General features: G+C 45.3%; 1 protein-coding gene across 2 annotated transcripts in view; it reads left to right on the forward strand.

The window, feature by feature from the left end:
* Nucleotides 1-46: 46 nt before the first annotated feature.
* LOC134459391 (methyl-CpG-binding domain protein 5-like) overlaps nt 47-13,508 on the forward strand; it is a 42,878-nt gene continuing 29,416 nt past the window's right edge. For both annotated transcript variants that reach the window (XM_063211733.1, XM_063211734.1), the window contains exons 1-4: nt 47-136; nt 9,156-10,277; nt 11,583-11,685; nt 13,226-13,397. In XM_063211733.1, coding sequence (XP_063067803.1) covers nt 10,165-10,277; nt 11,583-11,685; nt 13,226-13,397 — 388 coding nt within the window. In that variant the 5' untranslated portion in view covers nt 47-136; nt 9,156-10,164. The remainder of the gene's footprint in view (nt 137-9,155; nt 10,278-11,582; nt 11,686-13,225; nt 13,398-13,508) is intronic.

The raw sequence follows: 13,508 nt of genomic DNA on the forward strand, positions 1-13,508 counted from the left end.
AGTGTTTCTGCCTTGGCCCTGGTTGGAGACATTTCAGTGGACAGGGCTCTCGGTTCAAATAAAGCTAGCGAGAAGACAAACTTCGTTGTTTTTCGGATCATGTTTTATCGTCCAATGCTACAAGGGGATCATTAAGGTACGTGTAAGAGTTAATTGTGTTTGTTTATTTTGAACTGTTTTGTTTGTGTTTTTCACTCCTGTTGTTTTTTTCCTCCTCTTGCTCCCACTGCTGGGTCAGGCCACCAAGCTAACTTGTTAGCATCCGTACGTCAGCTAACAAGCTATGATAGCCAAGCTATCTTGTATCGTTAAGCTAATAACGTTATGTTAGCCACAGATACTCCTTTGCTGTTTGTTGTATGCTTGAGCCAGTGGAAGGTTGGCAGTAGCAGCGCTAACGCTGGATGATTTCAGTCTGACAGCACTTGTTTGCAAATGCGTCGACAAATATTACTAAAATTACCGCTGCGACGGTGACTTTCAGCCCTTTGCGATATGACAACAGTCGTATTTGAAAAGGCCAAGTGGGAATATGAGCTACTTGTCTCCCACCAGAAGCTGGCAAGCCTAGCTGGCGATAGATTTATCGGCTATCTTGCAAGTTGGCTAGCTAGTCTACGCTAACATTACATTTTCCCACGAGCTAGGTCCCGTAGATACCACAAAAATTAGTCTGACTTGAACATGTAGTTTGTCATTTAAACGTAACGATATCGTGTTGACTTGGCACTAAAACTGTCTAGTCTTAAAGTCAATTTTATCGCGATTTCGGACTATATTTGAAGTCACGAAAAATGTGCAAACGTGTAAAATGTTATCAAAGACGCTTTAATAATCGGTAGCCATGGTTGGTAGCTGTGAGCTACTTGGCTGTCGCTGTTGGCAGCGAGCTAGGTTGTTTGCTAGCTACTATGCAAACGCAGTTAACTCTTCTTGTCTATGCTCACAAAGCTTGTTAGCTGACTGGTTGGTTAAAATACTAGCTGCCCCTAGATCAAATAGATGGCCACGAATAGTCTTTATTTTCGTAATCTGGGAGGTTATTGAGACTTCGTCTTAGCTTCTGAAAACACGTCGAATATGGCACGTATTCAAATGGACAAATGTGAAAGACCAGGGGTGAATCTCTAACGTGAGAGTGCGGTAGCCTGCTTGTACTGAAATCTGCAGACATTGGTGTGTCATAAAAGGCATACACGGTCTTGAATTCGTGCCCTGAAATTATGGCCATTGCCCGAAGACAGCTGTCACCATTGTCTTGCATAAACATTGTTCCTTTGCTAGTTTAGAAACGTCGGTTTGGCCATGTTATTTCACCCCTAATCTGGCCTCCCGACAACCAAACGGAGTCACTAAAATTGTATTTTTTCCCTATATGTAATAACGGTGCATGAGAGGACTTTACTAACGACGACCCCCTTGACCCCCCCCCAACCACAACAGAAGCAACAGTACATTATGAAACATCTATTTTGAACATCTAGCTATTCACCACGGCACATCTTCAATTTTGTGTGCCTGACCCCGCTAAAGTATCCTTTTTATTATTTGATTTGGGGTCTCTGCCATTGCTCAATTCTTCCTCTCATCTATCAAAAGCTTTTCACCACTGCACATCTTCAATTTTGTGTTCCCCAGTGTTCCACCTACACCTTTTTTTGTTATTTCCTCGGGTCTGTGTTATTCCTAAATTCTTCTTTTTCATATTTCCACCTTCTTTTCCTTCTGCTCCATGTCGGCCCAAAGTGAGTAGCCTACTAGGCTTAGACAAGCCCCTAAGTTCAAATGAATGTCACTGAAAGCAGTGGAACCTCAAAGTTGCTTCATTACCTTTTGTTGCAATGATTGTTCTCAACGAGAAAAATGACCATAATGTGTAAATTCTGGAAGTTCTATGTCCTTTAATCCCAGGTTGTAGAGTTCAGGTGAACAGACCCAAAACCAAGCCTGAATCTACCCAGTGGCGTTATCTTGCCATCTCTTCTGCTGGCTATACCATGTTACCTGTCTTAACAACCAGGTTGAATATTGTCTAATGGGGTTATCTTGGCATGTCTTCTGTTGACCATAGCTTGTTGCCTGTCTGAACTATAAATCAGCGTTATACATTTGCTCTTACCAGAATGGCAATGACCAAGTCGTAGTGCATTACTAAAGGCCATACGTTATGTCATAGTATAATAGATACAGCGTGCATTATGGGGTTAAGCACTTGACCAGCCTGGTTTGACCATACCTTCGCCCTGATTTTAATTGAGTGAAATTTTAAATTGAACGGAAGTTTACAGATGGCAGGTCCTCTTAAAGCTACTCGACCACATTGGACATACAGTGTGCTGCCCTCTCCTGACCAGCTGCCACGATGATGCTGACATTGGCAGTCATTGTGTTGAAGTCTGATAAACCTATTTGACCTAGTACAGAGGTTTTCAAAGTGGGGGCCGCAAGGGGGTGCTAAGGGGGCCGCGGCAGTTTGAAAGGCAAAGTACGATTATTGTAAAGCAAAATGGCCTCATTTATGCCGTAGTCAACACTGCTATGTATTACCTTTCCTGTTGTAGTTGCATAGATTTAGGGGTGCACTCAAAGACTCATGAAAGGGGGTGGATGGAAAAAAATGTGTCACAACAACCCATGTCAGGGGGGCCTTCGCAAGAATATATTGGTATATGGGAGGCCTTGTCATGGTAAAGTTTGGAAACCCCTGACCTAGCATTTTTAGCTTGATTCGGTGGGTCAGTCAGAGGTCTGTATGAACCGCCAATGGAAGCTGTGATCGTATGCGGATAAAGTGGGGTTACCATCTGCACGCGTTGCCACCTTTTGTATATCACAAGTCTAGTCTGTTTTGGTCCAGTAAACTGAGACTGGCTTTGCCATTCACTTGGAAAACATCAGGTGAAATAAGCTGCTTAGTGAAGCAGGTTGTATTCCAAAGGACCATTTTGACTTGTCACTTACGCGTAAGCTTACCTGTTTTTAAACCAGAATCAAGAAAGCTTATTTTCCCTAACAATGATCAATTAAGTTTTGCAGTCCTAGTCAGAGGTGTCAATCCTGTATTCAGAAAGTAAAAGCCCTCCCACAAATTTGATTCAACCAGCTCTGAATCAGCTGATTATTGAGCTCTTAAGCCAGGTAGACCAGCTACTTAATGGAGTCACCTGTGTTGGAAGGAAACTGTGGCTTGGTTTTTACTTCTGGACCTGGATTTGACACATCTGGTGCTAGTGTCAATACATGGGATGGGTAGTAAAAGTAAAATGTAAACTGTAAAAATACTTTTCTGTCTGTTTCTCTCTTAATATTAGTGCCAGATTCACGAAAATGCTTGAGTTTTACCTTAGCATTAAAAAGGCACGCCAAGTTTAATTCAAATCTGTGTCGATGCACCCCAAAAGTATATGAATTTCTGTGAATTTACCCCAATACAGAAGTACACAATCACAAATTATTTCAGTGTGCTGGTGTTATAGTGAGCTTCATGTGATTTTGGGTGTTCAGTTGGTCAATCCATCCTCGCCAGGTATGCTTACGTTAGCTGTAGTAGGCCTACTGCCTTCGTTTTGTAACCTAGTGGGATGTAGTTCATATATTTGCATTCCCTTATTCTTTTGTCCACTATCCCACTCCTCTGTATTCCCATATATCCAAATAAAATTCACCAAATTCAACTAAATGGCCAAGCAGGTACACTCAGTGCATGTGGACGTGCTTAATGCAAGGACACAGCCTTCACCTGCCTTCAGAATTTCCCTACACACACGCACACACACACTGACAAGGACATAGACAAGAAACACACACACACACACACACACTTACAGGCCTACACACACACTCTCTCTCTCACACACACACACGTATGTGCACGCACACACACAAACACGCACGCATGTTCTCTCTCTCTCTCTCTCTCTCTCTCTCTCTCTCTCTCTCTCTCTCTCTCTCTCTCTCTCTCTCTCTCACACACACACACACACACACTGACAAGGACATAGACAAGACACACACACACACACATACTTACAGGCCTACACACTCTCTCTCTCATACACGTATATGTGCACACACACACACACACACACACACACACACACACACACAAACACACACGCATGTTCTCCGTCTCTCTCTCTCACACACACACACACATATGTACGTTCTCAGTCACACACACGCACACACACGCACACACACCTCTCTCACGCACTCTGTAGCTGGTGTGCTAGTGAGTCAGCATCCCTGGCTGGGATGAGAAGGGATGCTGTGTGGCCTCAGGCCCAAGACCTCTCTACTCCTGACCCCAACCTGGCCTGGCTCATCGGCTCATAGAGATGCACACCTCACCTCAGGCACACCTGCTTACCTCACAGCACAAACACACACACACACACACACACACACACACACACACACACACACACACACACACAAAGGGCCGCTGACCGTTTTTGCTGGGCCCAGGACAGAAGTAATTTGAAAGTGCCCGCGACCCAATAAGTTGTAATGGGGACCCAATTCTGGGCCCCTTATCTCCCTGGGCCTGTGACAATATACCCCTTTGTACACCCATCAGCTTCCTCAGCCTCTTTACCCCCCCAAAACACACACACGCACACTCACACACACACCCTCTCACCCTCTCTCTGTCTTTCTTTCTCACACAGGCACACACTGACTTCTTTTCATTATGTTGACATCACACACACACACACACACACGTACCAGAGCCATGTCCAAATGGATTTTGGCTCCAGCCTTGCCGAGTCGACCTGTGTTTTTTTTCCCATACGAATATATTTGGAATACATTTAATTTGCGTAATCAGCTGGTTTTATTCAGCAGTAGTGCTTATCCAAACTGATCTGCATGAATACTGTGCAGATATGCATCCAGACATCAGTGAATGCAGAACTCGGGACCTTGCTTGTCAGAGCCTGGTCAATTAAGATGTAGGATTTGTTCTCTTATGTCACATTTTCTTCAACTTCCAAGTATATGATCTAGGTGTGACTAACTTAACCAGGCAAGAAGTTCAGCAAGGGTACTCTGTTGGCTCCTCTCTTCATGGTTTGGCTACAGTGCGGAGGAGACGCATTGAGCGGTTATCAATTGCTCAATCGCACAGAGGACACACAGAAACTCAATCATGGAATCAGATGCCACATTGTGGCCACTCGGGTCAGGGAGAGATATCCTCGGGAGTATTGTTTCACAAAAGCAAAGTTTAAAAGAAATTATTGTTATTTTAATTATTCATGTTCAAACCTTGCTTTCTGTGAATACTGACTTTCTTTTCACTGAGTGCATTTTCTTCTCAGCCACTGAGCCACATACAGTTTTGTGTTTTGATGGAACATCAGTCTATTTGTAATTAGTACACTTGTAGGTAGGTTTAGGTTTAACCTAAGGTGTAAACAGCCCTGCCATGGCGCTAACGGTAAGGCACTCATCTGCTACACAGCTGACCCCGGTTCAATTCCGGACCGGGTCCTTTGACATGTTAATGGCAGCGCTACCAGATGGTAGTATGTGTAGCTCCGCTACACCAGGGGGCTCCGGAGCTACACACGCACCCTTGGTGAGAACCAGGCTAGATTCACTATGCCAGGGATGCGGAACCGTTTTCATTCGAGGGGCCGCTTCAAATTCCTCCAAAGTCGTTAAAAGTCCTCCAAGGGCCGTACTATGACCACAAACCAGGATTTCCTCCTGCACTTGGGCAGTCACCGTTTTAAAGCAGACCCCACCTTCTCTAGGTCCCCTGAATATAACTTCATAGTATTGCAAATGTAATATTCAAGATTCCTTTACAAAACATGTCATACTTAAACACTTAGTGGTTTCTTTTGCCTTAAGACATGTAAAAGTTTTTATCTTTTACCTGACATGTTTCGACGGTGTTACTTCCGTCTTCATCAGAGGGTGACCCTCTGATGAAGACGGAAGTAACACCGTCGAAACATGTCAGGTAAAAGATAAAAACTTTTACATGTCTTAAGGCAAAAGAAACCACTAAGTGTTTAAGTTAAACAGTTAGACATAATGAACTTAATTCATATGAAAAACATGTCATATTTCATGTGAAGCTGCATGAACATTAAAATGATATCAAGGGCAGGTTAAAACGGCCTCAAGGCCCTCGAGACGTACGTTCCCTACCCCTGCACTAAACGCAGTACACCCAAAATAGAACAAACATGGCAAGGGACAGCTAGATAGAGTTAAAAAAGTGGAGCTGGCAGAGGGGGGCAAATTCCAGGGAGAAGTTTCCACCCAGAATCTTTTTCTTCGTGACCCCCGTGTGACCGGGCCTACCTGGCTGGACTACTAATTCTGCAGCTTATTGTATTGCTAGCAATTTAGCCCAGGCCGAGCCAGCAAGCTAATGAGATATCTCAACCCCACTCTACTCCACTCTATTCTGGGGTTTGAGACGCACTACTAGCACACCCTCAGTCTGACTGTAATGTGGCCTCTTCTGCTTCTCTTGTTCTGACAATGTAGTTGTGTGAGGCTAACAGGGGTTTTCCCCTAGTCACTGTTTCCCCCAGAATTTTTGTTAGTCAAGCTGGTAGGGCGTTAAAAGTATATATTTTTTTGTCGAAGCACCTTTTAGAAATTACATTCACAACATGAAATCTTTATTTTTTTTCAGGTGCCTAATCAAGGTGACAGGTGTTTCTGTCAAGGTTACCCTATCGTTTTAGAGTTAAGGCCACCTTGACTAGCTCTCTAGCCTCGAACATCTGAAGATTTTGTTTTAGTATGAACGCAATTTCTACAATTGCCTTGCAAAAAATGTTATGGGGGTTTAACTTCTTGTGATTAATTCACAACATAGCCTTTCCAATGACAATAATAACATGTCTCTGATCCCGGCAAACCCCTTGCCCTCCTTAACTAACATGTTCTGTGGAAAACACTGGTTGATGTGCCATAAGGACATGTGAATAGCAAATATTTGGCATTTAGGATGTGATGTGGTAGCCTTTGTGTAAAAAAAATATTGCTAACTACCAACTTACCACCCCAACACCACTGTGTGTTTCTCTATGGCCCTCCACTCCAACTGGTGAAGGGAGGGAATTTTGTGAATTGGTTAGCACAATTAATGTGTCTTTAAAAGAAATATCATCTAAAAAACTGTGATATCAATATTCACTGAAATAATCATGATATTGATTTTTCTCATAATCGAGCAGCTCTAGTCAGGAGGCAATATGTGCAGGCCAAAGCAAAGGTGTCACTGGACTATGTTCCTCCATGGGGGATGCTCCACCAAGCCACCTAGTGTGTGTGTGTGTGTGTGTGTGTGTGTGTGTGTGTGTGTGTGTGTGTGTGTGTGTGTGTGTGTGTGTGTGTGTGTGTGTGTGTGTGTGTGTGTGTGTGTGTGTGTGTGTGTGTGTGTGTGTGTGTGTGTGTGTGTGTGTGTGTGTGTGTCCGACCAGTCTGTGGGTGTTCAGTACACTCCTCTAAGGTAAGGAGGACGAAGACTACACGAAACGCGGTGACAACCCAGTCTCACTAGCGGTGGCACGGTGTACCTTATAAATCACTCGTGTCCCACAAATCACCGCAAGAGCTGAGCTGAGCTGAGCAGAGGGTTTCCGTTCCCGGCGGTCAGTCTCATCCTCCCATATCTGTCCCCCTGTTAAGTCGCTGGTTGGTGTCGTGTGCTATCGAGGAGGCGGTGGCCTGTCCACAAGATAGGTTTTAAGAGAATAAGCCCTGGGTCGCATTCGAAAATTAGCATATTGTATCGGGAACACAGCCACACACACACACACACACACACACACACACACACACACACACACACACACACACACACACACACACAGCAGCGTTCATGTGGCACTGCATGCTGTACTCCACACCTCCCCTGAGAGAGTCTCCTCCCTCTAAGACTGCTCCATTTTTTTCTCACTCACTCACTCTCTCTCTCTTTCTCGCTCTCTCTCTCACTCACTATCTCACTGTCTTGCTTTCCCTTTCCTTCTTTCCTTGCCTTTTTCCTAGAAGCCACTAAGCATTTTTCACCCTCCACTCACTGCACAGAGAACCATATTGAGGTCTGACTCTGAACTTAACACACACACACACACACACGCACACGCATACGCATACGCGAACACAAACACATGATTTAATTTATCCTCACACCCTAGAGTGCAAAGTCTGTGTATATGAAAGTGCCTGCACCAAACACACACACACACACACACACATACTCGCACACACACACACTTGCACTGTCACAGATCAAATCATTTTTGTTCTGTCATGTCAGAAAATTCACAAATGACTATAAAAGACGTAGCTACATTTGCTACGTTGGTTACTGAAAAAGGGTTTCCAAATGGATCTCTCTCTCTCTCTCTCTCTCTCTCTCTCTCTCTCTCTCTCTCTCTCTCTCTCTCTCTCTCTCTCTCTCTCTCTCTCTCTCTCTCTCTCTCTCTCTCTCTCTCTCTCTCTCTCTGTTGTGTGTGTGTTGTGAAAGAGGGGGGCTTGTATGGCTGTTTCTGATGCTGCTAGGCCCTCCCCCTGCTCTCTCCTCTGCCTTCCCTCCCTCCAAGTCAGTATTAGTCATCTACAACAGGAAATGCACAGCAAGCGCATGATTCATCCACTGTGTGAGAGAATGTATGTAATGTAATATCAGCCAGCCAGGGTGCAGCCAGCGCATCTCTCTCTCTCTCTCTCTCACACACACTCTTTCCCTCCCTCTGTTTTCCTCTTTCCCTCTTGTTTTCATGTTTTTCCTCTGTGTCTCACTGGCACTCTGTTTCTCTCTCTCTCTCTCTCTCTCTCTCTCTCTCTCTCTCTCTCTCTCTCTCTCTCTCTCTCTCTCTCTCTCTCTCTCTCTCTCTCTCTCTCTCTCTCTCTCTCTCTCTCTCTCTCTCTGTGTGTTTCAGTCTAAATCGTCTACTCTTCATCCATCTCACTTGAACCGTCAAAGCATGATGCTGAAATACACAAAATTGTTATCAGGAGGTCATGCAGTTGTGAAATGGAGGATCTCTTTGCCAGCCAAACATTTTACAGACATTTTACAGTGCAAGAAGTAAAGCATAATGATAGCGCCATATAAAAATGTATTTGAAAATGTTTGTTGCTGACGAGATGCTTGTCCTGTTGTTTTTTTGCAGGGAGCATGAGGACAACCCAAAGCAAACCAGCTTACGGCACCGCACAGTGTTGACACCCCAGCACCCACCACCCCCCCACCCCCACCCTCAATGGGCTCCCAACGAAAATCATCCTCAACCAGTTCTGGATAATAAAGAATAACGCAAGCAAACAGGAAATGACGTCAATAAATAAGCCCCGCGTCATCTGTGACCAGAAGCATCGGTAGCGTCCTGCTGAAGGCTACCATCTCACACCTCATCTCAACCCGCCCCATCTCCACCCCCCTACCCCTCCCTCCCCCCTCCCTCACCCCCAGTCTCCTCAACCCCCCTCACCACCCCTCCGCTACCACCACCACCACCACCTCTACCACCAAACACCCACCACCGCCCGTCAGCCCCAGAGCTATGTGCTTGCATGAACTTCCGGCCTACGTGTGTGTGGTGAAGACCCTGTGGTGTCTGCGTGTGTCGCTCTGAGGACCTCGGGAGGGCAGGCGGTCCTCGTCCTCCATGGCTGCGGACTGCCACCACAGTCGACCACGACGCGGCGTCACTAGTAGAGGGGATTCTCGTCGTCACTCCGTCAGCTCCGAGCCGTGATGCTGCCTGGGCAGCAGGGGGGTCAGCCGCGTCGCCCGTGAGCCTGGCCTCTTGACTTGCACCCTCCTTCCTCCCTCCCTCACCCCTTTCCTCGCCCCCCTCCCTCGACCCCCACCTCGTCCCCAAACCACCAACGTGTCGTTGCTGTCGGCAACATAGCTTTTTTTGTCAAAGGCGACGAGAGAGAAAGCCTAGTTGCTGTGTGTTTTGTTTTTTCGAGAGCCTTTTTTTGCAAAGCGTAACTTCTTTTGGCTCCAGTCTTTTTTTTCTACCCTACCCTGCTATTCTGCCGCCATCCTTTTCCGGAAGAAGGAACAAAGATGATGACAAGTCGTCTGAGGACACTGAAGGACGCCTGAGTGAGTGATCCTTCTCTCTCTCTCCTGAGGAGTGGAGTCGTTTGCCAAATCTCTCCGTCGCAACGATGAACGGAGCAAAGGAGTGCGAGTCAGGGGACTCGGAGGGGCCGCCAAGCCTGGCTCAGGTGCCCATTGGATGGAGACGTAAGGTGGATCCCTCTGGGGTTCACTATATCAGGTAATAATGTATAATAATATAACAACATTTGCCTGATTATAATCGACTTTCGAATCTCTTTTTGAGTCTTGGTCTGACCAAGACCATAGCGATTAACGTTTCCCAAACAGCATGGTTGACCCACCTCCCTCTGTTTGCCACTGGTCAAGGTCAGAAAAGGCTGTGCCAAGCGTAAACCAAAACTGTTCTTAGTCCCAATAGAACGTCACTGCCTTGAACGCGCCTCTACCCAGGTGCTGCTCAAAGTTCAATTCAATTCAATTCTTTATTTACATCAGACTCAAAGTACATGGTCCATATCAAGACAACAGTCAAAACATTACATAGAGAAGTTGATTTGGTTCCCAACAAAGTGGGTTGAGTTGCTGATTTCTCCTGACTAGTAGCAACGCTGAAGGTGTTGCGTCACTAGGAGGGCGTGGCTTGGCTATAATAAAATCTGAGCATAATATATAATAATAACATTATAATAGCAATGACCATAAAAAAGAAAGCATACCAATAATAATGAAAAATAACAATTGTTCTATTACGTTGACCATCAGATAATTTTACGTAAAAGGCTTGGCTGAGGTTTACTTGCGCCGCTTCAGACAAAAGCTCCTCAAGCAAGACTAGTCGAACCAATGTTCTGTAGTTAGCACGAAGGAATCCTCAGAATTAGCTAGGGATGCACGATGTATCGGCCAGATGTATCGGAATCAGCCGATATTTGACATTTCTCAACACATCGGACATCAGTCCGATGGGTAACACTGGGCCGATGTTAACGCCGATGTTTTTTTAAATATGTTACGGTTCTAAAAGATTGGACTCGACGGTGACTTTCAATGTTTGTCTTCTAATTTGTCTCTATTTTTTATCTAATTTTATCACGGGGAGATGAAAATGTTTTTGGAAATAAGAGGACATTCAAAAAGTATGTTTGCTTGCATCATTGTCATCTCTTAAAATAGAAAAGAAAAGAAAAACATCGGTATCGGTTAATATCGGTTATCGACCAAAACCGCAATATCAATCGGATATTGGTATCGGCTGAAATTTTTGACATCGTGCATTCCTAGAATTAGCATGCTAACTAGCTAGACATGCATAGTGTTTTTATGACATATTGATAGGATGATCTCTTAACCTTCCCTTCATATAGTTGATTCGCGCCTGCATTGTACTTCAAACTGACCGATATAATACGGCCTTGTGTGTTACTGTGTGTGTCCCTTTATCTGTACGTGTGTGTGTGTGTGTGGCTCTGTGTTGATGTTAATGTGTTGTGTTAATGTGATGTTTTGTGTTCTCTCTCCCCAGTCCCAGTGGCTCTGTGCTGTCTTGCCTGGAGCAAGTAAAGTCCTACCTGCTAACGGATGGCACCTGTAAGTGTGGTTTGGAGTGCCCCCTCATCCTCCCGAAGGTAAACACTGCTGCTTTTTATAGCATCGCCATTGCTTTGCATTGCACTGTTAAAGGTAGCTGTCATTTGCCAAGTGTATCAAGTGTATTTAACAGCTACATAAAGGATGCATTCAGTTTTATACATTAGCATTGCTAGCGTAGGTAATAAAAGCTATGACAATCTGTGTCATTTCTCTGTTGTTGATAAGGAGTGATTTCCAGTCTATAGTTTCATGTGATGAGCTGGGCTCGGACCTTCCGAGTTTGTTTTCAGTGTGTTGTAAGCTTAATATTAAGAACATGGCCAAGTATACTGTGATGGATTGTCCATCACTATGGTTGTGGGTGTGTTCTGACTAACATGCCAACGAGCCTGGCTCTTTGGTGTAGCGGTCAGAGCCCCGGTCAGGTCCGGGTTCGAGTCCCGGCTGGGCAGCTCTACTTTCCTTTGCTACAAATGGTGTCAGAAGTGGGATGGCTACCGTGAGGCCATTGGAAGCGTACCCATTGTGTGTAAGCCGTAATTCCATGTGATGGACCCCCAGGATTGGTGACCCCGGTGTGAGGGACCCCAGTGATGGGTGAAGCATTGATGATGGGGCACACTGGCTAGGAGAAGCATGATGGGCAGTTGCGTGAGGGACACCATGGGTGTGTGAAGCGCACGGTTGCGCTTCCCGAAGGGGAAGGTAGTGTGATGGAGTGACCATCACTAGAGTTGTGGGTGTGTTCTGACTAACATGCCAACGGGCCTGGCTCTTTGGTGTAGCGGTCAGAGCCCCGGTTTACTACCCCAGAAGGTCCGGGTTCGAGTCCCGACTGGGCAGCTCTACTCCCCTTCGCTACATATACCAAAAGAGGTTGTGTGCAATTTTTGACTTTGCAACTATGGTTGTAAACACCTGGAATATGGCCTTCAAATCTAGTAACAAATTTGGCTATTATACAGAACGCACTACATAAGCATATTATAGAACACTTAGAACTTTGCAACCACAATACAGAACAGATTGTCCCTGTTGACATAGACTGTTAATGTGCAAGCATGTCTGTAACTGCATCAGGTAAATTGTGTCTCTTTTGGCCATGAAATAGCCATGGCTGCTTAGCCTCCTTGCGCAGATGGGCCTGCCGGCGTTCACTAGTTGCTGAAAAGATCCAACCGCATCGTAAGAACATCGCTATGATGACATTAGAGACATATTAAGTGATGTATTAAGATTTGGTCATTACAATTTTGGTGGCGATAAGGTCATAACATGGGCTTTGCAATCTTAATTTGTTTATTTTCATGCACGTAATGCCCATTCACAGATTTTGACTTTTCATGATCTACCAAGTAATAAACTAATAATACCTTTGAGTGTCAATAAGCTTTAAAACACTGCATCAGGTACTTAGAAGTGTTTGTGTCTGTTTGTGTGTGTCTGTTTGTGTGTGTGTGTGTGTGTGTGTGTGTGTGTGTGTGTGTGTGTGTGTGTGTGTGTGTGTGTGTGTGTGTGTGTGTGTGTGTGTGTGTGTGTGTGTGTGTGTGTGTGTGTGTGTGTGTGTGTGTGTAGGTGTTCAACTTTGACCCCGGGGCTGCGGTGAAGCAGAGGACGGCGGAGGATGTGAAGGCGGATGAGGACGTGACAAAGCTCTGCATCCACAAGAGGAAGCTCATCGCCGTGGCAACGCTACACAAGAGCATGGAGATACCACACCCCCCTCTCGGCCCAGGAGGGCACACGGGTACGTACGAGTGTGAGTGTATAGACCCCCTTACTGTTTGAACACAGGTGTGACGTAATGGGCTGCATGCTCATTGTTGGAGAAGAATTGAACATGTACCACACAGTTGCA

Source organism: Engraulis encrasicolus, chromosome 12 (genome assembly GCF_034702125.1).
Source record: "Engraulis encrasicolus isolate BLACKSEA-1 chromosome 12, IST_EnEncr_1.0, whole genome shotgun sequence".
NCBI lineage: Eukaryota > Metazoa > Chordata > Actinopteri > Clupeiformes > Engraulidae > Engraulis > Engraulis encrasicolus.